Genomic DNA, 27718 nt, shown 5'->3' on the forward strand with positions numbered 1-27718 from the left:
TTGTCCGCCTTCTTAAAGAAAGTGTCCAGGGAAATTTGGACAGATGTTCTCCAGGGAGATGGGCTACTTGGCAAACTTGCTTGCTGTTGTGGCGTGGCATCAGATCAAGCATCGTTAAGTTGAAAGTGATGTCAGAAAGTTGAACCACGGTGTCAATTTATAAACATTGTAAGTGCCATTCATTGTAACTCGAAACATCTTAAGTCGAGGACTGCCTGTACTCTACATCTCCACAATTTGCTCGGCTCTAGCCAGTATCATCTCCCTTGCCCTGCTAGAGACACCAAATTCTTATTGTGAAGCCCACAGTTCAAAGAAGACAGACTATGAATTCAGTGTGGAGATTCCTCATAGTTTTGTGGTTTTATTGTTAATTGACATAGAATGTGCATCTCATAAGAAACCAGCAATATGGAGCCTTTAGAAAAATCACATGTAAACTGTAACTAAACATAGTGAGCATCCCTATAGGGAGGAGTAAGACACTTGAGGGGAAGATGGTAGGGAGTGCCCTGCAAGCTCCGAGATGCTGTCTGGGCTCTCATAAAAGAACTAGGTGTGCTTCAGGAGAGGAGGAGCCTGGACTCCATTGGGCTTAGCCGGGGCATTCTGCGCAGGGCAGAGCTGAGAGACTCCAGGATGCTACAGTGCTGGGGACCTGCTCAACATATGATGTTGCAGCTGAAACCCTTGAGAAACCAAGACTGTGTCAACTAACTGCAAAGCACCCTGGTACTGCAGCACTGGAAACTGTGGAGACCACAAAAGCTCCATTGTGGCTGAGGACACATGGTTCTCACCTCCCCCAACTCATGCTGTGCTGGACTGAGTGTAGCTAGAGCACTGGGTCAGCATTAGGGTTGAGGCCTAGCAGTCTTTTAAAAAGAGGCTGGGAACTTTCTATGGTTCAGAGAGGGAGGGAAGAAAATTGCTTGAGAGTGTGCCAGAATCTCAACTGGAGCGTGCCTATAAATTTTGGCTTCTCTGAAATCCCAGCCCCTCTCCATAGCATGAGGCAGAAGAGTTTGGGATTGTGGCTAGATACATGAGGCTACTCCCTGCTTTGGTACAGCCTCAGTCAGATGCACAGGAAACTTCCTGTAATTGCCACCATGGGACAAGATGAAATCAGTGTGACAGTGAAGACTGCAAAAGAAGCTAGCAAAGGGAATGATTTAAATCCAGAGGCTCTTAGCTCAGTGATCTCCAGTCCCGGCCCACTGCCACTGTCTGGGACACAACGTCTTCCATAGCTCCTCTCCACATGCTCCCAGCCATTTCCCTGAGGAGTACAAGGACTTCTAGGCAAGTGAATGCCAGACTTAATGCAGCCCTTGGAGTTCAGTTTCAGGCTGGGTCTCTGTTGCATTCCCTCACAGTTGCTCTTGTGAAGCTTGGCTTGGAGAAGCATGTGGCGAGTGGGGTTCAGCACTGCGGCTGCCAGCAGGCCCTGTACGATGGTGTCTCTAGACAAGAGAGAGGAGGAAAGCAACAGAGACAGAAGCCAACAATGTAGCACAAAGCAGGGCAGACCAGGCCTCACCTGCACCACACATGGCTATTGGACACCAAAGGGATTTGGTATTTCAGAGGCATTCTCCTCCCAGACTGCTCTGCACATATGACTGAACTAGGAGAGCCTAGCTTCTTGCCCCCATCCCCAGCATAGGACTCTGTGGTCATAATTTAACCAGGAAGCCTAGAGGACACACCAGTTTGAAAGTCATTCCCCAGTAGGGAGCAAAAGTGACTTAAGCCAACAATCTCTCACATACCCTCAATACCCTTGTGAACCCCAGGACAGGAAAGATACCTGAAGAACACTGTATGTTCTGGGCCATTTTCAAATAACCCAGCCTCCTACTATTCCAGGCCAAAGTGCCTCAGACACATGCCTATCCGCCACGAATGCTCGCTCCTGCCACCAAGCCATTAAGAAAGAAGAACAAGATTGTGGCTCAGCTGTATGGCAGCAAGGGGCATCAAAAAAAACCTTCCCTCATTTCTAGCTCTGCTGATTTCCCTGAATTTGGACCCACAACATCCCTGCTACTCCACCTGCCTTCTAACCTGCAGCATCCTCATACTCCATCCCTATGCCTGTCGTAACTCAGACAGGCTGCTGTGCTCAGTATGAAGAGGGCAATGCAACTAGAGTGGGAAAACTCTAAATCACTGCTGATGGTGTGTCTTACACATAGGTCCCCAGAGGTGAGTCCTCTGTATCCCTGTGCCCTTCCTAGGCCCAGGGAAAAGCCTTGACCAAGCTCACAGTTTTATGACCAGGCAGCAGGGCATGCTCCAGCACCTGTGCTCTAGAGAAGCCTCCCCCAAGACATACCTCTAGGTCACGGCTGAGCTGGTGACTACTCTGCAGGAAGACTGTCCCCGCCCGGGAGTCCTGCGGTGGAGGCTCCAGTGCACTGCGCGTATGGCGCAATGGGTTCTTCCGGCTCTTCAGCTGGCCAGTGCCCAAGCAGCTTCCCCTCTTGTGGGGCTCTGTGTCCAGGTCACTGAGGTGCTTGGCCAAATGCAAGGCTGTGAGAGAATAGTCACTCGATGCTGGCATGTCTCTCAGCAGCAGAGCTGATTTGGGCCTCTTGTGCCTTCCAGACTGGAGAGGGCTGAGCTGATGCCCATATGACGTGCTCACAGGCACAGAGTAATGGGGGCTTCTCTGCAGCGCTTCTCCTGAGGAGGAGCAGGTCTTTTCTCCTGCCAGGCTCTGGAGCCTGTGGCCTGGCACATGGCCCAGGCACGCTTCTTCCTGCACATCACTGGCTGAACTGTAGGGAGGCTCCGGCAGGTTTGTACCCAGCATCCAGGTATTAGGGACTCCCTCAAATATGAAGTAGGCTGGATTGGTGTAACTGCTGGCTGTCTCAGGGAAGCTGAAGGGCCGGCTCCTAAAACACAATAGAGCAAGTAGGTGTCATGTAAATCAACCTTGTCCCAAAGTGTCTCCCAGTGGCTGGTGCTACCACTCCTCCTACAAGAAGTTCCAACACTCCACTCCTAGAAAAAACACACAACTCCACTAGGCAGATAATCTCAGCACCCTGGGACAAAAAAATGGACATCTCCAGAGGACAGACACAATCCTAGATCTTTGCAGAAACAAACCGGCAGACTTCCCTAATACTTTGAGGGACAGACAACCATGTCAGTCTATGTGGGCTGACTGAGAATTCTGCAGGCAAGCAAACATCTGCTATTCACCTCTGCATTCATCTGGACATGGAAACAAAAGTGATTATCTCCCATCAGAGGCTCAGGACTAGCAACAACAATATCCTAAAGCAGGGGTGTCCAACCTTTTTGAATGTGGGGCTGGATCATTAACTTTTTATCACCCAGTGGGCCGGCGAGCCATATTCAAAGACCTCACAGAAAGCAGTATCACATCACTCCCCCCAAAACAAAAGTATAGCGTTTACTTTTGTTTCCTGTTGCAGCACCTCGGGCCTCAGAAAACAGCTTGGAGGGCCGCGTAGCGGCCCGTGGTCTGTATGTTGGACAAGCCTGTCTTAAAGGGTTAGCACCTGAGGTGCAGAACACAGGTAGAGTTACCTGACAGACTGCTGAGATGGCTTGGCACAGGGTGAGGTATCTCCAGGGGACTCTGTCGCATCTGTCTCAAAGCTGATCCACTCTGCAGAGAAGAAAAGATTGTGTAGGCTAACAGGTGCAGGGAAAGAAGGCTTTCCTTCTAGACTGCCCAACAGCCCTGGCTGACAGGAGGAATGGACCAAGACTGAAGGCTGCAGGGAGCTCCCAGTCAGTCCAAGCCAGACCTCTCACTGGTGCCACAGGGAAGGGGACAGGCGGTCCCAGCTCCTCTGGGTCCATCCTGTCCTCAAGTGATGAACTGAGGCCCCTATCTCTGAAGCAGCTGGAGTAGAAGCCATTTAGCAGCATGGCTGTATTACCATAGAGCCTTTCCCGGGTGCTGCGTCTGTCCTTGGGGACTCGGACTTTCATCCAGCCACGCATAGAACCTGTTTCTTCACCCCGGTGGTAGAGGAAAGTCTCAAACTGCTGGGCCAGGCTGCTGATCATAGACCTCATGGCAATGCAGCACTCACCTGCAAAGAGCATAGAGTTGGGCATTGTCACAGTTGCTGAGGATTCCATCAACAGCAGCTGCTGCCATCCTGCTCCCATTCACACAGGCCCACTGGAGAGAAACTGGGAGCAGAGGCTGGCAGGCAGGCTTCACACCACGATACAACACTCACCAAGAACAGGGAGAATTCCTATGCCCAGGGCAGTAAGCATGGGTGTTGAGGGGGAGTGTCCTGCCCAAACAGTTTCAGCTGTCGAATAAATATCCTGGATGTTCCCCTAGTGCCCAAACAGCTGGAGAGGCTCTTTGCTCCTGATGGAGTCAGGGGGAGTCAGTCTGCATGGCCACAAGTTCAGGCTTCAGCAGACATCTTCAGTAAAACACCAAGCCCTAAGTCCTAGGTGTAGTCTGGAGGACAGGGCACAACACTTTCTGCTGGACACCTAGCTCCTGGGTAGCAGGGGCTAGAGAGCAGAACTGTACTGTTGTGAGAAGATCTGATGTGGCTGCTGGTTGCAACCTGTAGGCCTCTGGCTGAAAATCATGCAGGTGAAGTCACTGTGTGGCCTGGACCTTATACTAAACACATTTGCACACCCAGACCCTAGCCATTCCCTACCTAGGCCCTAGCAGCATATGTACAGCCTGTAGAAATCCTTGCCACCATCCCCTTCAGCCCACCATGGGTGGATGTGCCTCCTGGCTATCCCAAATCCACTCTGCTTCAGATACACACCGTATGACTCACAGCCATCCACTCCCTTGACGCTGAGGAGCAGGTGCTGGTCCAGCAGGTACTCCAGGTCCGAAAGGATTGGATTCAGCTGCACACAGAGACAACACAACACTCAGGGGAAGGGCTGCAGCCCCCCAACCCAGCCACATAGCCCAGGGGCACGAGCACTGGGATTAGGAACAGAGACCCTGTAGTGATCCACTATTCCTCAGTGATGGCCTCTAGTGGCCACCACAGGTTTTGCTTTGCGTAAGGAGAACTCAAAAGGTCAGCCAGGGATAGATGGAGGAGGGGAGTGTCAGCCTCAGAGCTGGTAGGGGGAGATCTGGAGTGCCACTGATCAGGGAGGTAGACAGCATGAAGGAGGGAGAGCCACAGAGCCTACAGGGTGAACAGAACCTAACACCATAGTCTGCCCCCATCCATGCTCACCCCTGCCCCTCTCATGCCAGTCCCAGTCCACACACGTGCCCCCATGCCCGCAGCCATCTCACTGCTTACCACTGGCAGTTGCTTAGCCGACCAACTGAGTTTGAGAAAGCCAGGGATGTCACTGTTTTGGGAGCTGTTCTCTCCACTCCTCTGAGACTCTGGTGAGGAATCAAGGGATGGAGTTATGAAAGCAAAGATGCCTCCTGCTCCAGCCTTTTATTCTCCTCTCTCTCTGGCTACCAACCCCTCCAGTCTGTCCTGAGCACTGGCCACATTGCCATAGGATGAAGCATGGTCTCCACCTGGGACAAATTCCAGTTGTCCACCTCTGAGATGGAATTGCCAGTCCTGCTGCTACTATACTCCCAGAAGCATCCTAGTACCCTTTATAGACACTGCCCACTCCTGGAATGCAGTCACCTCTCACGCACGACAACAGCAGCTATTTATACAGTGCATATCATCCTTATACAAGCAGATTAGGACAGCAAGTGAAGACAAGCCACAAATCCAGTTGAAATTGTAGGTTGCCAGAAGGTCACCTAAGTGGGAGTGTGGCAATGACACCTGCAGTGTTAGCTCAATCCTGACAGAAAAACACCCTATGGCCACCAAGGAGCACTGTGTAGGACTGTGTTGGTTAGTGATGACTCAGTGGAAATGCTGCTCCCCACACCAGGAGCCTGCAGCCCTGGTTCGTCCTTAGAATCACAGAATCATAGGAGATTAGGGTTGGAAGGGACCTCAGGAGGTCATCTAGTCCAACCCGCTGCTCAAAGCAGGACCGTCCCTAACTAGATCATCCTTCCCTAGGCTTTGTCCAGCCGGGTCTTAAAAACCTCCAAGGATGCAGATTCCACCACCTCTCTGGGTAACCTGTTCCGGTTCCTTACTATTCTCCTAGTAGGAAAATTCCTCCTAATACCTTACTTAAACTTCTCTTGCTGCAACTTGAGACCATTGCTCCTTGCTCTGTCATTTGCCAACCCAGAGAACAGTCCAGCTCCATCCTCTTTGGACTCACCCTTCAGGTAGTTGAAGGCTGCTATTAAATTCCCCCTCAGTCTTCTCTTCTCCAGACTAAATAAGCCTGGTCCACTCAGAAGTCAAGGGCCCCAGCCCTCTCACCATTTTTTTGCCCTCTGCTGGACTCTCCAATTTGTCCACATGCTTTCTGTAGTGGAGGTCTCAAAACTGGACACAGTACATCAGACACTGTCTCTCACCCCATCTTCATCAATAAATTACGCGACTGTGGCATTGATGCCTACACAGTTGGACGGGTAAAAAATTGGCTGATGGGGTGCACCCAGAGAGTAGTGGTGGACAGGTTGTACTCAACCTAGTGAGATGTGAGCAGTGGGGTCCCCCAGGGCTCGGTCCTCAGGCCCGCACTGTTTAACATCTTCATCAGAGACTTGGACAAGGGGGTGGAAAGCACGCTGTCCAAGTTTGCTGATGACACTAAGATGTGGAGTGAGGTGGACACACTCGAAGGGAGAGAGAGGCTGCAAATAGATCTAGGCAGACTACAAAAGTGGGCAGATGAGAACAGGATGGGGTTCAATGTAGACAAATGCAGGGTGCTGCACCTTGGGAGAAGGAATCCACAGCATACATACAGGCTGGGGAGTTACTGACTCCAAGATGAACATGAGCCGCCAATGCCAAACCTCAGCCAGCAAGGCCAACCATACCTTGTCATGCATCCAAAGATGCATCTCAAGCTGGTCCGGGGAAGTGATACTGCCCCTCTATGCGACTTTGGTCAGGCTGCAGTTTGAGTACTGCATCCAGTACTGGGCGCCACGCTTCAAAAGGGATGTTGCCAACCTGAAAAGGGTTCAGAGGAGGGCCACCCACTTGGTGAGAGGGTAGCAGGACAGGCCCTATGAGGAGAGACTGAGGGACCTGAACCTGTTCAGCCTCAGCAAGAGGAGGCTGAGGGGGGACTTGGTGGCTGCCTACAAACTAATCAGGGGAGATTAACAGCAAATAGGTAGAGCCCTTTTCTCCCCGGCACCACCTGGGGTGACAAGGACCAATTGTAATAAGCTGATGGAGAATAAATTTAGGTTAGAGATCAGAACGCAATTTTTTACTGTTAGGGTGGCCAAAATCTGGAACCAGTTTCCCAGGGAAGTGGTCCTCGCCCCTACCTTGGACAAATTCAAGAGGAGGTTGGATGATCACCTGCCTGGGGTCTTGTGAACCCAGCATTCATTCCTGCCTGTGGCAGGGGTCAGGCTAGATGATCTGTTCAGGTCCCTCCTGACCCTAGCTACTATGAAACTATAAGATGTGGCCTCACTAGTGCTGAAATGAGGGAAAGAATAACTTTCCCTGATCTGCTGGCAACACTCCTACTAATACAGCCCATTATGCCGTTAGCCTTCTGTGCAACAGGGCACACTGTTGGCTTATGTTCAGGTTACTATCCACTGTTAACCCTCAGGTCCTGTTGTGCAGAGCTACTGCTTAGTCAATCAGTTCCCAGCTTGTACCAGTGCATGGGATTGTTCCATCTTAAGTGCAGGACTTTGCATATTTCCTTGTTGAACCTCATGAGATTTCTTTTGGCCCAGTCTTCCAATTTGTTGACATCTCTCTGAATCGTAGCCCTACTCTCCAGTGAATCCACTACTCACCCAAGCTTGGAGTCATCCATGAACTTGCTGAGGGTGTACTCCAGCTCATCTTCCAAATCATTGATGAAGGTATTGAATAAAACCAGCCCCAGGACCAACCCTTGGGGCAATCCACTTGATACCTGCTGCCAACTAGACATTGAACCATTGATCACTACCCATTGAGCCCAATGATCCAGCCAGCTTTCTGTCCACCTTACAATCCATTCATCCAACCCAGACTTCCTTAGTTTGCTTTCAAGAATGCTGTGGGAGACTGTATCAATGGCCTTACTAAAGTCAAGGTATGTCATGTCCACTGCTTTCCCTGCATCCACAGAGCCAGCCATTTCATCACAGAAGGCAATCTGGTTGGTCAGGCATGATTTGTCCTTGATGAATCCAGGCTGACTGTTCCTGATCACTTTCTTCTTCTCCAAGTGCTTAGAAATGGATTCCTTGAGGACCTGCTCCATGATTTTTGTGGGACTGAGGTGAGGCTAACTGGTCTGTAGTCCCCTAGATCCTTCTTTTTGCCTTTTTTAAACATGGACACTGTATTTGCCCTTTTCTATTGCCTGGGACCTCTCCTGATTGCCACGAGTTTTCAAAGATGATGGCTAGTGGCTCTGCAATAGCATTGGCCAACTCCCTCAACATCCTTGGGTGCATCCCATCCAGCCCCATGGATTGTATGCACCAGCTTTTCTAAATAGTCCCTAACCTGATCTTATGCTACTGTTGGCTGCTCACTGCCTCCCCAAACTGTGTTGTCAGGTGCAGTAGCCTGGTGGGCTGACCTTGCCTGTGAAGACTGAGTTGAAAAAGGCATCGAGTCTTTCCGCCACTGAGTCTTTCCATTGAGGCATCCAGCCTTTTCCATTTCATGTCACTAGGTTGCCTCCTCCATTTAGTAAGGGACCCACACTTTCCCTGATCTTCCTCTTGTTGCTGACATACTTGTAGTAACCCTTTTTATTACCCTTCACATCTCTTGCTAGCTGAAATTCCAATTGTGCGTTGGCCTTCCTGATTTCATGCCTGCATACCCAAGAAGTGCTCTTATACTTCTCCCTACTTGTTTGCCCAAGTTTCACTTCTTGTAAGCTTTCTTTTTGTGTTTTAGCTGACTGAAGAGTTCCCTGCTAAGCCAAGCTGGTCTTCTGCCATACTTGCTAGTCTTCCTGTGCAGCAAGAAAGTTCCTCCCTGCACCCTCAATAAAGTTTTTTAAAAGTACTCCTTGCTGGTCTCCTTCCCTGTTGTCTCCAGCAGGGAAGGGAACCCAGGGCTGCTCTCACCTTCCAGGCAGGAGGAGTAGAATTCAATGTAGCACCTGCTGCGGCTGGCTGTTTTCACAATCACCTCAATGCTGTCCCACTCAATGCACGCCAGAGACTCTGAGCTGGAGCCAGGTGCTGCCAGGTAAAGAACAACAGTTCAGTTTGTGTTGAAGGAGCTGCACCCTGCCCCCAGGTTTGGCCTTTCAGATGGGCCCTGATGGGCTTTAAGCCAAACTGGATGACACGGCCCCTGCTGGACCAGGGCAGGGGTTGGGTGTTCTCAACTTGGAGGGTCGGGGGACCAAGGTTGGTCACAGCTCAGGTCTATTTGCTGTGTCAGAATGGGAGCTCTTTAGAGCCTAGTCCCCAAGGGAAAACTAACCTGTTCTTCTTTCCGTTCTCCCTCTGCCCCAACAGCACTACAGGTGGATAGGTGCCCACAAGCCCATTTAGACTGGTAGGCCACTAATAAGATGTGGCAGCCAAGCCTGCTCATATGCACAGGGTTGGGAATGCAGTACACCTGCCCCAAATCCCCCAGAGAAGTGGGATGCTGCTCTGGGGTGAGGCATTGGGAAGTCCCCTTACCCTTCTTGGGCACGAACTGAGACATCACTCCCACCTCAAATGTGGCAAAGACAGGAGAGTGGTCACTGGTCACGATGTCATTGGTGCAGCCTGAAACACAGAAGCAGAAGCCATCTCACTGGCTCAGAATCCCATTGTGCCTGGCACTGTTTCCAGGCTGGGCCCTCAAGGTACCAGGCTAATGTCCCACGTGTGGTCTAGATTCTCCCCGGGAGCTCCACTCACCATATGCATTACAGATCATATGGGTCTCTGGGTGTGACTTCCACAGGATGCGGTCGCACCATGAGGGGACATTGATTCTCATCTGTGACCAGGAGATAGGAAGCTTTGGTTGCAAGACTGGGCCAGGCTTGAACTTTTTTTTCAGTGTACCCCCCTGCACTCACAGTGCTTCTCCCAGCCCTGCTAAACCAGGAAGGTAACCATTCTGCTCCTTGGAGAAGGAAGTGGTACAGCTCACCCATGTACACATATGGGATGAGTGAAGGGGTGGGGTTCCTGCTGCTCTGTGATCAAAGAGCAGGTTGCAATGAGAGAGAGAGGAAGGGAGTATCAGCTGAAGCAGTGAATGCAGTTACTACAGCCCTGCAATTGTCTTGCTTTGAACTTCTCTGATTTAGTTCCTCCCTCATGGCTGTAAGTAAATTATACAAGTCACGGAAGCCTTGGGGACCAGGTTTAGAATATGGGTAGCACAAGCCATATTTATCTTCTTCCTGCCATGGGCTCAGCTCAGCCAGAACTCAGAGTTCAGCCTGCCCTCTCTCTCCCCTTCCATCTCCTTGTGACATAACATTGTGGGACAGTTCCCTATGGCTTTCAGCACCCAGGAAAGGCAAAGCCCCTTCTTTGTAGGACAGAACCCTCACCCCAGTGTGTTTGAACTTCTGCCAGACATAGGTGTCCCGGGAGCCCCGCTCATATCGGTATGTAGGAGGGAAGGAGATGTCTGCCTCATCTGGAAAAGAAGTGAACAGAAAGACATGGAGGCATGAATGTACCAGAATCACTTCATCCAGCACAGGCAGACACTGTCCATACAGCTCATGTCACAGCCACAAAAGTGTAGCAAAACTGTTCTGTCTGACTTGAAAGATCTCCCTCCTCTTCCTGGACTTCCCAACTCTGACCTTGAATCCCCTCTGCAGCTAAGCCCTGGGACACTCAGTGGAGAAGGAGGTTTTCCTCACTTGGACAAACAGCCCCTGAGATGAAACCTAACCCAGTGTATATGTGGTTTAAGGTTGGGCTTCTCCACTCTGTAGCTCTGTGTTAACACTTCTTTAGATAACACCTATTTCAGTCCTGGTTGGCAGACACCCTTCCTCCCCCAAAAGAAGACATTCAGTTGCATGTACTGAAGGAAGGGATGGTTTTGGGGGGTTACTGTGGAGACTGGGAATTTTTCACAGGTGGGAATAGAGTTCACAGGTTCACGCATTTATCTGTGTCATGTCAGGAGCTAAGCCACAAACCCAGGGCAAAGCCCTTTCCTGGCTGTGCTGTATCTGTTGCCATCACAGGTCTCTCCTTCACACTTGTCAGGCTTGATCTGCTACAAAACGTTATTGAACTCTGAGCACAGGGACTGGCCATGAAGACAGGAGAAACATGTGGTCTGTGAACAGGTGAGGCCAGGAGCAGGCAGTGCTCAGAAAGGCTGTGTGGGGCCCTCTTCTAGCCACAGGCTGTTGCACTCACTAAATCGCAGGAACACCTTGCTCTTCTCTCGCTCCAGATTGAGCTGGTCCACAGCCAGCAGGGTTTCAAACTCCTTTTTGTTCACACGGGCTAAGATGTCCTAAGAAGGAAAAAGGGGAAATTTGACAGTGGCTAGGGGTCTTCTGTATCCCCTCTTCCAGCATGGTTCCACCATGGAGAGACCCCAGAGGACAGCTGGTGCCCCTCGTTCACTATCTACACCTATATCCCCTCCATGTCCAATCCCAGAGGCATCCAACAAGTGGCCTAGTTTTGAGTGGAGCTGTGAGGAATGCCTCAGGGATCCAGGGGTGCAGGCAGGATCAGTGTCCTACCTGGACATCCATGCTGAGGCGGTAGTTGAGATCTCCAAACCAGAAGAGGTGTGTGAAGCGCAGGGTGAGGTCGAAGCCACTAAGCCTCTTGTCACCCAGAACCAGCGAGCGTAGAATGTCAGTGTAGTTCTGGTTTCGCCTGTGCCGGACAAGGGAGGCAAGAGGCAATGTGAACCAGCAAGGGTATCATAAAGATCCCCAGCACCTCTAAGTGCCCCTACCACTCAGCCCCAGAATCTCCTGGCCCTTGGTGTGGGAACATGCCCTTGTGGATCCAGGAATGAAAGAAGAAGAGCTGCGTCAGGTAGACAATCTGTCAGACAGAAAGAGCCCCGCCAAAGGCCTTGGATAGGGAAGCCCTCTCTAAGATTCCTCACTGCTATCCAGTTGGGGTTAAGGGAAGTTTAGGAGAAAAGTCATCAAGATTTGTTCTAAGCCAGAGAAGACTGTGGGTGGAAAAAGGACAAGTGTTATAGGGAAAAGCATGATTGGTTTCTTATTTATTTATTTCAAGCAAATCTTTGATGTCTGCCTTTTGCACTCCTTTCTTCCTAGTTTTTTGGGGGTATTTTTACAACTGTTCCCTGCACCCTGACATGCCTAGCAGGTCTCCTAAGGACCCAAGTTCCTCTCATGCTTACTTGCCACCACAGATCCCTGGGTTCCTCCCCACAAAGGCACCAGGTCCCCAGTCTATCTCCACCCTCACCAATTCCATTCCCCTTCAGCCCAACACCTCAGCCTCTCCCCAACCCCTTCCCTGCATACATCTGCCCCGGCTGGTGGAAGAGCCCAGCCCCTGGGTTAAGTGTGTGTCCAGCCCAGTGCCCAGGCCTCCCTCCCCAGTACTCAGACCACCCTGAAATAAAGGCTGCTTCCCGTTGGGACCAAAGTAAAGGCAAAGAGCTAGTTAACCAGTGCAGGGGTAGGCACATGAGCAATAGGGGAGTGATACTGGTCATCTCAGTCCCACACTGATGCAGGGCCCAGACTGAAATCCCAGTTACCTGTGTATCTTTTCACTCCCTGAAGCCAGGTGGCAGTTCACAAACCCAAATGAGGTCCCATTGAAAAGGAAGGAGACACCCACAGCCCCTTTGTTACCTGAGGAGACACAGCAGGCCCTGTCAGGGCTGAGCCCAGAGAAGCTCCCTCATCGCGGGTTCAGTTATATGACCCAGCAGCACCTTACATGCTTTTCAGTTCCCACTCCTTACAGAGGCTGAGACCTCCTTGCTCCCTGATGTAGCAGCAGAGAATTCCTGCCCTCCAACACTCCCCCAGTTTCCCCCTTTCCTCACCCCCAATGAAGTCTTGGGGCACTCCCTTTCCCCAGTGCATCCCCCAGAACCCTTCCCTCATCCCACCAGAGCTCCCTCAGAACAGCCTCCAGAGCACTCCCCTTCCCAGGGCTGCACCTAGTGTATTTGCGATTCCTGTTTTCACACTAGATGTGTTCACATGGCTAATGCGGCGTTCATGCTCTGGTTTCACCAGCACCACAATCTTGATGCTCCAGAGGCACTGCAAGGCAACCTGCAATGAAATTGGGAAGAGGTGGGATCACATAGGATAGGGGAATCAGAGGTTTCTGACTGCTTCCAGCAAGGAGGTTGAAATCTGCAGTCCTCCAGCAGACAAGCCAGGCAATCTGAGAACCGAGAATGCTGCGTTTTCAGGGTCTGGCCTGGACTACAGTCTAGGGACTCAACACTAAACTGCAGCCTGTTTTTGTCCAGGCTCAGTGGAGGTTTTTCAGGCTTGCTTCCTGGTTCTCTTATCATGGACACGGCCAGGAATGTCACAAAGGGCAAGGCCACAGGGTCCATATGCTGGAAAATGGCACCACAGAGCTGAGAGGAGGAATATTACATAAAACAGTATCAGTTTGACTGAGGGAGATGACTTGTCTGATGGAAAGAGAAAGAGAGAAGCTGGGGACATCAGAGGGGGAGCTGAGGGAATGAAGATGGCAAGAGACAGATATTAGCTGTGGTCTCTGCATTGTTCTTGACTCCTTTGCCCAGTCGGAGGCAGAGTGGATGGTGAAGGAACAAGAAACCTAAATCAAATGCACCATCTAAAAGCCTGAGTAATAAGCTGCAACAGCAGGCTGCCTGCAGGAGGGCATCTCTCCTGCCTGCCCATCAAGTAGTATGGTGCTGTGGTGATTCCCTCTTATGTCTGGGGGGTCAGCTCTGCATGTGACTGCTTTGGAGTAGGGGACCCGTGCGACTATTACTAGGTCTTTCTACTAGGTCTTGAGCCAGTCTCCTTACAGAACCAGACAGGGTAGGTGAGGCAAGGAGAGCAAACAGGAATAGGATGTCAGAGTGCATCTACTTCAGTACTAGGTTAAGTGGGTGTTCTGGGCCCATACCACTCGGAAATCTATGGCCATCAAAGTCTTCAGAGAGGCTTTCAGGAACTCCACCCATTCACGGTCCCCAAGTGAGTTCTCCTGGGTGCCAATAACATAGATATCATGAGGGATGCAGGCTGTGGTTTCATCCTGAGTCCGTCCCAAGCCCCTTGATGTCAGCCATGAAGCCAAGGATCTGGGGGGTGGAGCACTGCCTGAGAGGAAAGGAGTAATCAGTTCAGATCGCAGAATTTTTGCTGCTTCCCCACTCCTGCAGCAAATGGTGCAGACTGCAGGAATATCAGGGGCCTCTAAGCACTGGGACCAGTCTGAATGAAGTGTGAGCACCTCTGGAATCTAGCCAGGTTCTCTGATCCACTCTCAATATACATCAGCCCTGTAGGTTTTACAGTTCTCCTGTAGGATAGTGGCCTTTAGTCCCTCCAAGAGTATCTAAGGCTTGTGTTTCTGATTCAAACCCATGTCCAACACCACTGACAATTTATCAGCGGCTCTGTTGTTTACTCATCAACAGTACAAGGCAGGTGCATTATGACACTGACCCCCTGTAATGTAAACAGCCCCAGATAAGGACAAGTGATAAACATACCACTGAGGGAAACACCTTCTCTAACTTTCCATCCCTATAGTACTCAACAAGGATCTCAGAGCCCCTGCGTGTAGCTTTCTCTGGAGGTCTGCAGGGATTTCAACTCCAGACCTTGCTCTGGATTCATGACCAGAGCTCTGGTCACCCAGGAGGTGCCTGAGCTGCTCCTACTCCTTACCCATGTTCCATGTCCCAACATACACAGAAATGAGGTCGGGCTCATCTAGGCTGGAATGCTGGATCTTCATGAGCTGCAGCAGTTGGCAGAAAGCCTCCCGCTTCTGCAAGAGAAAAATGGAAATGTCTGTTTGGGCTCTGAATGAGGATTCAGACATCATGAGAACACAGCACCCAGCTTGAACCAAAGGCCAGCCTCCACAGAAGTGCAGACAGGTGGGGGTAGAGATTAATTACCATGCTTCAGACCACAGGTCTTCAGAGTGGGTCTTGAGTTTGCTTAAAAGCCTCATTTAAATTACACAATCCTATGTTTAAGCTTTATACTGCAAGCCTATGTCTAGCCACTATATGTATCTGTCCTATGACCTGTCACTTAGAAGAAAGGCATGGGAAAATGAGCCTTCAAAACCACAGTCACTTGCTGAGACCACTTGATAAAGGGCAGGCAGCTGGTGTGCAGAGACCTCTGTCAGCCAAGCTGACCAGAACTATTTCTGCTTCCTGCTGCTTCTCTCTCTTTCTGCCTGCAATGGCTGTTTTTTCATCTTGTCTGGGTTTACAAGGTCTCAGGGGCAGGAACCACCTTTGTCAAATCATGGGCCATGGATGGGGCTCTAGGGGCTACAGTAATACAATCAGGAAACAGGAATAACAAGATAGCCCAAGCCCCAATGGAGGGGGTGTTCGCTCACCCGTGCATTCTGGAAGAGGAAGTCCCTGATGAGGTTTCGGTGCTGCTCCCTGTCGTACACCAGCCGCACTTTGGTCTGCATGCTCTGGTATTTAATCAGCTGCAAGACTGAAGACAGCCACACCAGGTCAGGGAGACATGGTATAGTGCAAGCCCCCAAGGCACAGCCAATACGCACCTCAGGAAGGGCACTGTGAGGGTGGAAGAGGCAGTGAAGCAGCTGCTGCAAAGCCTAGCATTGAGGGGTATGGACACAGCCATCCCTCACACCCCCAGGGAATGACACTGCAGGGAAGCATGGAGACAGCCAGCATGGAGCTCACTGAGTTGCACACATGAGCATCTGGGGGGGTCTGGCTTACTTCCCTGTATCCTGGTGGGTCACTGTTCTGCAGATAACGCCAGAAGCAGGAGCTCATCATGCTGGCTTTAGCCAGGCACCCTTGGGGATGACGTGCCCTACCTGTAAAGCATGAAGGACTCCTGGCCTCTCCTGCTACCTCTTTCAGGGGCCTGTCATGGAAACTGCACTACTTGCCCCACCAGCTCCCAAGGCCTCAGCCAAACCCATGGGGTGGAGATTTTTTTCCTACTTTTGTCCTGAGTGATGGTCTCCTCTGGAGAGCTGCTGCCTCTCTTCATAATGGCCACAGTCCCCGCCTCCACATCTACTGTCAGCGTCGCCTTCTGCAGTTTGCCCACTTTAACCTGTGGTATGGGAAGCCAGGTTACTAGAGGCAGGACACAGCTCTAGTCTGCATGCATCAGACCTTCCACTGCCTGGGCAGCTACAGAGCATGCATGACCCTTTGTTTGAATCTCCAGGGATGGATGAGCATGAGCTCCTCTCCCTGAAGGGCGCAATACTCCTGGAGCTCACTAGACAAGTGCTGTCATTGTTGCTGACTCCCTCTGCCCATATCTGAATCCCAAGATGCTGTGGGAGATGCAAACTAGCTCTTTCTACACTAGTTTCTCCCGCCCATCATGAGGGAAGATGAGTCCTACCCTACACCACACCCTTCCCCCAGGCTGGTCCTCTCATCTGCCTGCAGGAGAAGGTGGAAATCACACCTCCAGTTACCTCTCCTCCAGAGCCAGTCCCTATGCCTTGTCCACTTGCCTGAGCTGGCCCTGCCCACCTCAGCTTACCATTCATTTAGGAAAAGCCCCATCAAAGCTCCCAGCCAGGATGTGAGCAAGGCAGAAGGGCTCCCCAAACCTCAGGGGCCTCCCTTACCTCAAAGCTCTGGACAGCCATGGGCTTGGCAGCTGGGGACTGGGTCTGGGCTACAGCCATGCTGGGAAGTGCCAGATTGTGCCTGGACACTGTCTCCTGCAGAGACTTCAGCACCTATTGGGGAGAGAGACAGTGAAAGGCTGGCAGCAAGTCAGAGACACCTGGTGAGTGACATAAAAGCACAATGTAAGGGTTAAAATCCAGATGCCCCAACTAGATGATCAGGGTGTGATAGACACAGGAGATGCTACATGTTCCTGTCTGGAGGGAACATCTGGGATGTCCCACTATGGCCAGGAGAAGTTTGTGGGGCACAACTCACTGCACTTTCCTAAAGACATTAAAATGAAGGCAGTGCCACCCAGTGGTCAGAGAAGACGACTGGTACTCAGGTTTCTTACCAAGGACTCCTGGGTTCTGCCACTCACTGATTTGCTGAACTGTTTGTGGTAAGTTGCCTCCCACTCTGTGCCAAGTCTACTCAGCAACTGTCACAATCTGGCATGTCTGGGGTAGATAGTGCTGGTGTCATTAATGTGAAGAACCCAAGCAATGATCAGCAGAATATCATTCCTCTAGGGGCGAGAGGGTGGTCTGTGAAAGGCTTAATATACTGGTTATATATGCTGGGAGACAGGGCAGGAGTGAACTAGCTGAAATGGGGTTGTGGAACTATAAAGCATTATCCAGCAGTGACAAATCCAGTCCAGTCTAGGGAGAAGCCCCCACTCTTCTTAAAGTGAACACTCATTTCTTACAGTGATCTCTCTCATGTTGGAGAGCTCAGCCTAGCAGCAGCTTGCTATGCCTGGGAATTGAATTTAGCATACAAATTTGCTTTAGTTTAAGGAGCTTATGCTGGTCTACAGAGTGGGGACTTCTTTAGTGAAGGTTGCCACTAGTAATTCTCCTACTCTTCATGGAAGGATTTACAAAGGGGTGTTTCTTCTGCAGCTGTTGTATTTACATTCACTTCCAATGGGACCTTGAAAATTGTTTTGTTGGCATATTTCAATGGAAACCTAATCTCTACTTTTTTCCCCATGTTTTGTGGCAATGAATCTGTGACCCACTGTTCACAGGCCACGATGGCAGTGAAACAAACGTGTGCCCCTTTGCAGAGTGACCTGCCCATCCTTAGCAATGTGTGCTGGGAGTAGAAACACCAGCCACCTTCTTCTCCAGAGAAGAGAGCAGATGGTTGACAGTTGAGATCTTGTTGAGGAGCAATTCCAGGTCTGGATCACTGGCCAGGAGACCCTGAAAAGTCAGAGACAAATCCTGAGGTTTAGGGCTTCTAAGCAAGCAAAGACAGATCAATTGGGATCAATGCCTCCAGGGTCTTGGCCAGGATTAGGCCAATATGTTGAACAATAGCCTCCTGTGAGCCTCTAGAAAAGGAGCTGGGGAGGTCTGGATACAGTTCCCTCCATAACAAGCACATATGGCTCCAGAGTTCAGCATAATCAGCACCATCCCTTTGGAGGAAACTTGTACGGGAAGCTGCAAGCAGGGTAGGGGTGCACTGATAGGAAGTGGGAGGGATTCTGGTGCTTGGATACTGGGCAGTAGAGAGATTTCTGGGTCAGTTCAGCTGTAATATCTTGCAATTTTAAACATTCTCCCTCTCCAGTACCCTGTGCATTTGTGACCTTCATGCAAGAAGCTCTTCAGCAGGACTCCCTTATACTCATCCCACTGTACAGGAAATCTCTCCAGTACTAGGTCATGACAGCATGCAACCAGGTGGGCCTTGCTCCAGGAAGGGAGTGTGGAGTCTCTTGCCAGTGCACATATGGGTGAAACCCATACCAAATGAAACCCCAAGTGACCAACTGGTCCCTGCCCACAGGGCAGGCAGAGATTTGTATGTGACACCACCAGTGAGGTGCCTTCTGTAGCAGAAGTCGGTGGCTCACCTGCTCTCTCACAGGACTCTGAGGAGAAGCTGGAGAGTCAAACACCTTGGCCAGTGTTTCTAAGCCAGCCAGCGTGAAGTCGATTTCACTGCAGAGAGAAGTGGCATAGGGTGGGGAGTCCTGCGTAGCTCAAGGAGCCTGTCACTAAGGCTCCCCTGGCACATGTTCTTGACAGGCCAACTGGACATATGAACTAGTTGGACGGGCACCCCAGGGAGAGACCCAAGCCCCTTGGTCTGACTCATGAGAGCTGCCATCAGATAGTAAGGTCAGGAGCAAGCCCCTTCCAGTGCAGAATGCAGCAAAGCTGACACAACTTCAGCAGGGGAAGGGTCAGGATTGAGTTAAGCCAGCATATCCCGTGGGGGTGTGATAAGCATCTCACCCTGGGGATGTGATGAGACCCTTACAGGGTCCCAGCAAGAGACTCCACTACAGTTCCTTGCAGCTAAAATATATATGGAAAGGATGCTCCCTCATTGGTAGGAACTGGGGATATGCTGTGCAATTAGTTCACATGCCTCAGGTCAGTGCACTCCCCTAGCAGGATCTCCTGCTATACTTCAAGCCTTCCTAGCATCAGCTCATTCACAGGATAACACATCTCTCCCAGACCCTTATATTTAAAGGTTTATATTTCACTGAGACTCTTCACAGGACTGTCACTAAGTGTTGGGGCTGAAATCTGGGGTAGCAGGTGAACAGCAAGAGACCTTCCTAGGGAGGGTGGATTCCTAGCCCAGGGGTGGGCTCAGGGAATCATATTCCCCCAGGGTTCACACAAAGGCCTAGCAGAAAGCTTGGAGGTCAGCCACTTCTAGGCACTGTGTTTCCTGGAACCGGCCCAGCCCTCAACAGAGGCACTGAACAGACGGCCTTCTCCCACAGAGCTTTCTGTCTCAACAAGAAAGGCAACCAAACAGGGTTGAAAGCAGGAGACACCATCTGTACTCAGCACAGGAGAGCTGGGAGGCCCTGATGTGAGACATAGAAACTGCCATCTTAGAGAACAGATGGGGAGGAGCAGGCCTGCCCAGGGCACCAGCAAGCTTGTTTGTCATTCCCTGGGTTGATTTCCCCCCATCACTCACCTGTGTAGCCCCCGGCAGGCAGTCACTAAGGCCATGCTCAGGTGTCGCAGCTGCAGGTTCCCATTCCGCAGGGCCTCCAGGTCCAGCTGCAGGTGGTGGTTGAGGTACTCGGCCATGAACCCCATGAAATCACTGGCTGGGCTGCAACAGAGGGAAGGGTGGGACAAAAGTGCAAGTGCTTTTCCTACTCATGCACCTGTTTCCTGTGCCCTCCAGCATGGCTGCAGTCAGTTGCAAGCCACCAATTATAAGGCAGGCAACAGATACCAAAAACCTCAGAGGAAGGACACATCTAGCTGTTAGTCACTCCTAGTTGCACAGTCTCATGATGACTGAAGCACTGAGCAAGAGGGGTGCTGAAGAAAATGGGGCAAAGGTGGATGCTGCAGGTAAAGTCACCCTTACTCAGCTCCATATTGTCCCCTTCAGGTGAGTTGTCTGTTTGTACGTGCCTGTCCCATTCATACTGAGACAGTTCCCACTTGTCATAGCCAGAAAGAGAAGAGGCAGTGTTCCCACCCCATCCCCCACATGCACAGACCAGTTGGCTCCATCAGCCTCTGGCCCTTCCAGCATCAAACATTTGGTAGCTGTTTCATGAAAGGTGTGGGGTGGTGGGAGGTACCTGCTGTGCACCTGCTCCTGCAGCCTCAGATGCAGCTGCTGAGAGATCTGCATCTTGTTGGGCTGAGTTGTGGCCCACCCACTGCCTGTGCCTGCCCCACTGTGGGAGGCCAAGCTTGGAGGATAGAAGGCTCTGCCATCTTCACCATCTGCAAACACAGAGGCATAGCATCATATAGAGGAAACTTCCCTGTCCCCTAGACTTGAGTCCAGCCTTCAGTGCCATGCTTCTGCCCCTGTAAGTGTCAGAACTGACACATTTCTGCACCTTCCACCTGTCCCCACATCATTCCCTTCCCCAGTTCACTTCATGTTTCCTCCCTCAGTACAGCCCCTTCCCACAAGCTCACCAGAGTCCTCATCTGCTGGCTCCCGCACTCTATTCACAGGGTAAAGCAGAGGGGTCACCAGGCCATTGTTGGGCTGCTGGTAGGTGCTTATTAGATCAGTCAGTGTGCGGAAGCATTTAGCCTGGATGCCCTGGATGGTCTAAGAAAAGAAAAGTGAACATTTCTCTGACACTTCCTACTACAGGGGCCTGTTATAGCCTCTGGATATACAAGGCAACTTGCAGCCAGAAGAACAGGAACAGCTCACATCTCTCTGTTAGGTGAACCTGGATTCTCTCAAGATGTAATGGAAGATGGCTCCTGTCCCAAGGAACTTACAGACCCGGAGGCCCATGGGAGCCAGGGGAAAATGCCTGCTTAGAACATAAGACTAACAGAAATCCATCTCCTTTCCTTTTTGCCATGCTGAGCAGGAAAGGGGTTTTGCGTTACCAGAGTCAGAATAGAAGGGCTGTGCTGAAAAAATGTCCTTATGGGGGATTTGAGTGAACAGGGAGGGGCTTTGGGATGCGGAGGCCATTGGGAACCATCACTGCCAGAGGGGGTGAGGACAGAAGAAGGACATAAGGCTGGTGTCACTGAAAGGACTGTGGGAAGAAATGGAGAGATGAGGAAAATGAAGGAAGGACAGAACTGCTCAGGGCTTTGAGAGGCATATACCTCTGTGCTTTGGGTGCTGTTTCTGAGAGCTACACCCCAATGTGACCCAGTAGTTGAGGACAGAAAGGGAGAAAGGATCCTGTATTTAGTCAACCACCAGTGGAATATGAAGGAAAGCAGCAGAGGTTGGACTGTGTGGGGAAGATGCTTTGTTAGCATAACCCTTGTGTGCTTGACAGTTCTGTGTTCAGGCAACCTCCATGTGAAATTCAGGCAGCCTCTCTGTGAAATGGTTGGTGAGCTGTGCTCCCATGCTCTCACTGAGCCTATAGCTGTGCTTAGTCAGTCATCTAGGGCTGTGCCGTCTGATGTCTGTGCAAAGAACATATCCTGTGGGCTCTGTAGTTTGCAAGCAATGCATGCAAAAACAAAACCACTGTGCAAGCTTGTGGCTCCCAGCAAGGAAGCATAGACTTCACCTAACCCATCTCCAGATAATGCTGTTGCTATGTCAATGGAGCTAAAGCTGGTGGCAAAATCCACTGGTCCTTTCCTGTACAAACCTCAAATCTCACATCTAACAGAATTAATGAGCCAGCGATCACCACTGCTAAGTGCCATGGAGAAGGGCAACATAGACAGAGGCAAGAAACAGCGTGACTAGTTAGTGGGGTGGGTCAGAGACCCTGCTTCACCCACCTGCACAGAGAGCAACCCTTCCTCATCAGGCAGGATCCTGTAGGTGTGCACGTGTCGCTGGAACCTGCAAAGACACAGAACAAGGCATCAATACTGCATTTCTAGCCCTGTGGGTCTCACAAGCAGGTGGGGCCAGCAATGAAAGGACTAACCCAGAGCCCACCAGAGGGCTTGCAGCAGCACCTGGAAACTCAGATAGGCTTAGAAGAGTCTGGAAAAAAAATTATCTTAAGGACAATGAAAAAACTAGTTTTTCTCTCCAACCCTCTGTCTTCTTTGTGGAGATTCTGATCCCTTTGGGGAAGGGACCATCTTTGTGCTAGGCTCTGATGCAAGGGCAGCTAGCCACGACCACTGTGCAAATAAAGAGTGACCAGGTTTGGTCCTGTCTGGGGACACTCAATCTATGATCCCCAGAGCTGCGGTAAAAGAGGAACTGCGACCAAACCGCAGTGCTGTAGCAAAGGGCGGAGGGGGCAAGCGGGGCCACTGCCTCAAGTGCCAAAGTGAAGGTTCACCAATAGGTGCTGGGGCAGGGCACGGGATGGAGCCATGAGCATCTCATTTGTGGGACACAGGGTTGGGGGAAGGCAGTGCCCACTGTTGCGTGCACTCCCAGGCAAGCATGGGGGGGATGTGTGCCCCCCAGATCTGTGAGATCTATGTGTGGAGTGAGGGCTGGTTGCCACTGCAGGCTTTGTCCCAGGTGCCAAACTTCATTGATACGGCACTGCCAAGCAGTTTTGAGAGCATCACCTTGGGCAAAAAGGCTTTAAGAAACAAGTGTCTAACCCCGGAAATACAATATCAACTTGAGCTCTGACCTCAAACCAGGTTATATCACAGGAAGCCCCACTTGCTGCCCCCTTGAAACTTGCCTAGACCATGGCTAGACCCCAGAGAACCCCCACACAAGCCCTCTGACTGAAGTCTTGATCTGCTGGTGTGGAGTGACAGTCTCCATCCTTCCCTTCTCAAGTGATAGGCACTAGAAAATATTTGCGGGGGGCAGGGTGGTGCAGAGCATGCCTGCTTGACCCCATCCCTCCCTCCCGCAGGGCCATTCTGGGGCTGGCTTGCACTGGTGCTGCGCGCGTGGCAGCAGAGGCATGCATGGCAAGGACACTGCTGCATTGGCAGTGGTGCTGGAGTCGCTGTCGCTGACCTAGTTTGGAGGGGTTAAGCCACATTAGCCTCACCCTTCCACCACCTATGTAGGCCAAGCTCTATGAGCAAAGGCTTCAGGAGGGGCCACAGATTCTGAGTGATTCCAGTTCTGGATTCTTGTTTGGGTCTGAGTCATCATCAGTGCTTTGTTAAACTCAACAGGGGCGGCAGAAGCACATGTTCCAGATCAAGACTCCAACTCTGAGTCACCTGAAACCAGCAGATAAGGTCATTCTGGTTATATCTGGTGCAAGTCTATGCATGCCAATAGCACCAAGCCCAGGTGAGGTGGCAGCTCTGGTGCTGTACCATGGCACAGGACTCCTTGTAGGCATCATGAATCCTATTCATGTATGAATTAACCAGTCTAGGATTTCTCAGCTGAGGTCTGGGTGAGCACGAGAGGATTGCTTTCTGGGAATTCGTGCTCACCACAGCCACTCGGGGTATGTCTATGTTGCAGAGGATGACAAACCCAAGCTGGATTTAAATGCTCTCTCTTGCACGCTGCTGGCTTGTGGCTGTGCCAGCACAACTCTGCTGCTTGCAGTACCAGGCTGGCAGGTTAGAAGCTGTAGTCACACCTCTGACTGTGATACAAGACTGACCCTTACAGATATGGCAAGGGCTTCAGCGAGTAAAAGCATTCAGGAGGAGCTAACCCCCTCAGGGCATGAGGGGGCTCATGGGTTAAATCCTCAGCCCACTCTGCACCTCCCACTCTCCTCAGCAGCATGTGTTTATAATTTGCACCATGCCCTGGGCCAGGAAAATCATCGGAAACTGGGGGGCATCCTTCCAAGCCTCTTAAAGGAACAGTGCCATATTCTTTCAGCATGCTGACTACTAGCTGGGCTTTCCCCGAGTTCTGCAGACGTGTCGCTTGGGTTGGAGGCTGGATTAACTCAGCAGTTCAGTCTCTAACAGCACAAAGGGACACCAGCCTGCTCCAAGCACCTTGAGGAGGTGCACTCCACTCAGAGGTTTTAACCCTGTTTAGGTAAATCCGAAATAAGATCAGACATGTGAATACAAACACTTGGCCAGCACTGGCCAGCCTGATACAGGGCATAGTTTAGCCATGACATCCCAATACAGAGCTCAGGCCACCTTCCCACCTCCAGGCTGGGCCAGGCCTGAACTCCCTGTACCATCCACCCTCACCTCCCGAGCCCCAGCTGATGTAGTCCCCTTGCCCATGTGCAGACTGGCGTATCTCAAGCGTTCATTTTAAACCATGGTTATGATAAGAAGAGTGACTACACCAAAATGTCCCCACGTGACTCACTCCATCTGAGCCCCAGGAATACAAGGGCCATATCTGCTGACTTCAGCTGCTAAGCAGTTTTCTTTGTATTCTTCAGTAAATCTAGCAGGAGCCAATACAACCAGACAGGGGGAGCTGGCTCCACAGTAGCTCTGAGACCACTCATGCACTTCCTAATGACGTAGTTAGCAGTAGACCCTGTACTGATGCAAATCCAGAAGGGGCCAGATTCAGTTCTCTGATCCCAGGGTGAATGTGGTGCACGGGAAACAAATCAACTTTTTGCTCGTAAACTGAGCTAGCCTGCTCTTGTTAAGAGGCAATCCACACAGGATGCTGTAATGCCATTTGTACCCAGACTTTCCTGGAGCAGAACGGCACTTGAGCTCCATGGTTGTTGGTTGTAGCTTTGTTGGTCTTTGGGTAGACGTGATATCTTTTATTAGGCGAACTAAATAGCTGGAAAAAATGTTGCTTGAGCTCCACAGCACCCGTCATTTTTATTCCCACAGTAAGATTTGGGTAGCAGGGGCCAACAAGCTCAGAGGGGTTATATGATCGTGTAGATAAAAGGGGTTTTCCCCCTCAAGGGCCACTCTTCACATATCTCACTCCATAAATCCAAAAGCCCACCTTCACTCTATGCCTTACTGCAGACAGGACCTTCTTCTTTCTGAAAGAGGACAGGCTTGATGGGTACCTTTCCCTTGGCCACTACCCAGGAAGGGGAGACTAAGGCTCAACAGTGGAGGGGAACCCTGAAGACAGCTCCTGGTGTAGCCAGGACTATCTTGAGGTCTGGTCATGTAGTTACTCAAGTAGAAAACGTCATTGATCATTCCACTGATGCAGCTATGCGAGATCCAGGCCTAAGGCACAGGATGAAAATCAAGAACTCTGGGGTCTAACTCAGCTACCATCCTGATCTGTGTTTTAGGCCAAGTCATTTCACCTCTCTGGCTCCTGCTTTCTCTATCTGTAACAAAGGGATGCAACACTTCCTGGCAGCAACACTTGTCAAGCTGTGGAATCATCTCCCCAGGGGAAGGGCCAGAGCCGTGAGGCCGTTGGAGCTACGCTGGAGAAAATATTAGACAATGTACAATAGAAACCAATCCTGGTCTGGCCCTGGTAACCCACTTGGTTAATGTCCATGCTGGGTTTGGAGGGTTGTCAGTGCCCCTTGGTAGCATTAGTCACCATCATGGTGCAAAGGCAATCTGAAGATACTGTGATCAGATGCTTACAGTGCTGTGTGTACTTGAGGCCTACCACCTAGGATTTGGTGGTCCACAGGAAAGTGCACCTCCCAGTCATTATATCTCACTGACCTCTCCAGGACAGAACCAAGGAGCCTAGGTGCACTGTTGAAGGCAAAACGGGATTTGAGGACTGCCACCCGCCTTAGAGGAAGAGGAGAGCTCCAGGAAGGAAGGCCTAGTTTGCTCCTCTCTCTGAGCACCAGACACTTAGGCTCAGAAGCAGATCTTCTGGGCTGAGCAAGCAGATTTGTGAGCAACCAGAAGGGGATGGTGAAAAGGTAATAGGATGAGACAGAGAGAGATACAGAGTGGAGCAGTGAGATGAGTTACTTACAGCAGGCAAAGGGCATATGCCCCAGACACAGACTCGCTGTCCCGCACCAGGAAGCACCCGTCCTTTCCAGCTTTGGCCAGCAAATCCTCAGCCACAACTCGGCTGATGTCCCGATGATACCAATTTGCCGCTGTCATCCTCTAAACCAGCCAGGCCTGACTGCAAGGTGTCTCCCAAATCAAGCCAAACATCAGGGTTCTGCTGACGTAGGGGCTCTGGGACAGCAGATCAGGCCCACTTGTCAGATCAAGATGTTCAGTATAGTTCAGTAGAGAGGAAGCGAGTATCTGTCAGATGAGAAGGATCCTTATCTTTGGGTCAGTGCAAGGCTGAAGATCAGAAGAGATCTGTACTAGCCACCGATCTGTCTGTCCTACATGTGGTCTCTGACTCATCTGTTCCACTCATTAGGTGGCACAGCCTTGGGTCTGCATGCCCAGATGGACCAATACAGTCTAGAGCAGAAAAACACTCCCCACGTAGCTGGGTCCATGCAGAGCTGACTGGGGCTGAAGGTTGCTGAGTAGTCCAGATCACTGGGGCACACTTCATCTCAGATCATTCCAGTGGGTTCGCCACACAGAAGAGGGAGTGAACTGGGGAAGGCAAAGACAAAAAAGGGCAGGTCAGCAACTGGGATCTCCATCCCCTCGTGACAGGGGGAGATGAATTTCAGCCTGGGATTCCCTGCTGTCCAGGGAGCTGTGCCTCCCAGACGCTGTCCAGAGTCCCTGGGGCGAATGACTCCTGTGTGTCCCAGAAAGCAAACCGAGCTCTAGTAGCAGGCTGCAGTTCTGCCCCGGGTGCTGCTAGCTGAGCAGAATGACAGACGTACAGCCGATGGTTTCAGTTCCTCTTTGGTTGCTACTCCCCGCACCCCTAATCTCAGCCTCTACCCTCTGGCCAGCGAACCCCCCCCGCTGCTGCCACGTTCCAACCTGTTGTGTCACAGCTGGACGCAGAGAAAGATAGGAGGCTCCAAACCAGGTCCGGCTCTCCCGTCCCCCAGGCCCAGAAACATCCCCTCTCCAGAAGCTGTTTACCAATGTCCTGCGGGGCACAAGAGGCAGTACCCATCTGCTAGGCTGTACAGGGAAGAGCTGCTTCCCAGACGGTTCCTCTGTCCTGCTCCTAGTACAGCGGGACCTGGCTGGCCTCTGTCTCCACACTGCCTGGCTCTCTCCCTCTCACTCCTCTTCCTTCTTCTCAGCACTTTCCTTCCTTCAGCTGTCAGGACGAGCCTCCTTGCTCCCCCTCCCCCAAGTTCAGTCTCTCTGCAGCAGTGGCTCAGCTGCTCGGCTGGAGGAAGCCAGCATGGTCATGTGGGTACAGCACTCACATGCTGCCTCTCCTGTGGGCTAGCTCCTTCTCACAGCTCCAGTGCCTCAGATTACAGTCTGGTACACAGCACAACCTCCTGTGGGGAGTCAGAGCCTCCTTCCCCGCCAGGGGTCAGCTGCCAACACCTGGCCAGTGTCCAAGCTTTCGCTTCACAGCATCGGAGGGGTAAAAAGGCCAATTAGATCATCCAGCTCCGCGCCCAGGGCCAGACC

General features: G+C 51.3%; 1 protein-coding gene across 2 annotated transcripts; it reads right to left on the reverse strand.

Annotated features, from left to right (window-relative positions):
• Positions 1-338: 338 nt before the first annotated feature.
• On the reverse strand, positions 339-27620 carry INPPL1 (inositol polyphosphate phosphatase like 1). Of its 2 annotated transcripts, none has more exons than XM_019536238.1 (27): positions 27209-27620; positions 26166-26761; positions 22136-22199; positions 20837-20975; positions 20488-20635; positions 19863-20003; positions 18772-18859; positions 18026-18112; positions 16853-16966; positions 16206-16320; positions 15614-15720; positions 14920-15022; positions 14150-14346; positions 13188-13305; positions 12777-12873; positions 11770-11908; positions 11435-11534; positions 10603-10691; positions 9956-10037; positions 9731-9820; positions 9161-9277; positions 5304-5392; positions 4803-4890; positions 3930-4085; positions 3571-3652; positions 2342-2906; positions 339-1466 (listed from the first exon to the last, which is right to left on the reverse strand). In XM_019536238.1, exons 2-27 carry the CDS (start codon positions 26300-26302, stop codon positions 1374-1376), a joined length of 3345 nt encoding a protein of 1114 aa, XP_019391783.1. In that variant the 5' UTR covers positions 26303-26761; positions 27209-27620; the 3' UTR covers positions 339-1373. The 2 variants fall into 2 exon arrangements, with proteins under 2 accessions (XP_019391783.1, XP_019391784.1); XM_019536239.1 differs by lacking the exon at positions 27209-27620 and adding an exon at positions 27104-27201.
• Positions 27621-27718: the final 98 nt, after the last annotated feature.

This window comes from Crocodylus porosus, unplaced genomic scaffold (assembly GCF_001723895.1).
Source record: "Crocodylus porosus isolate Cpor-Errol unplaced genomic scaffold, CroPor_comp1, whole genome shotgun sequence".
Classification (NCBI taxonomy): domain Eukaryota; kingdom Metazoa; phylum Chordata; order Crocodylia; family Crocodylidae; genus Crocodylus; species Crocodylus porosus.

Coding starts and splice junctions, on each gene's coding strand:
- INPPL1 (XM_019536238.1), bottom strand. CDS start 26,302: ATGACAGCGGCAAATTGGTATCATCGGGACATCAGCCGAGTTGTGGCT. Junction 18,860..19,862: donor GCCTGCCGGGGGCTACACAG/GTGAGTGATGGG, acceptor TTCTCTCTGCAG/TGAAATCGACTTCACGCTGG. Junction 2,907..3,570: donor CCATCTCAGCAGTCTGTCAG/GTAACTCTACCT, acceptor ATTGTGTTTTAG/GAGCCGGCCCTTCAGCTTCC.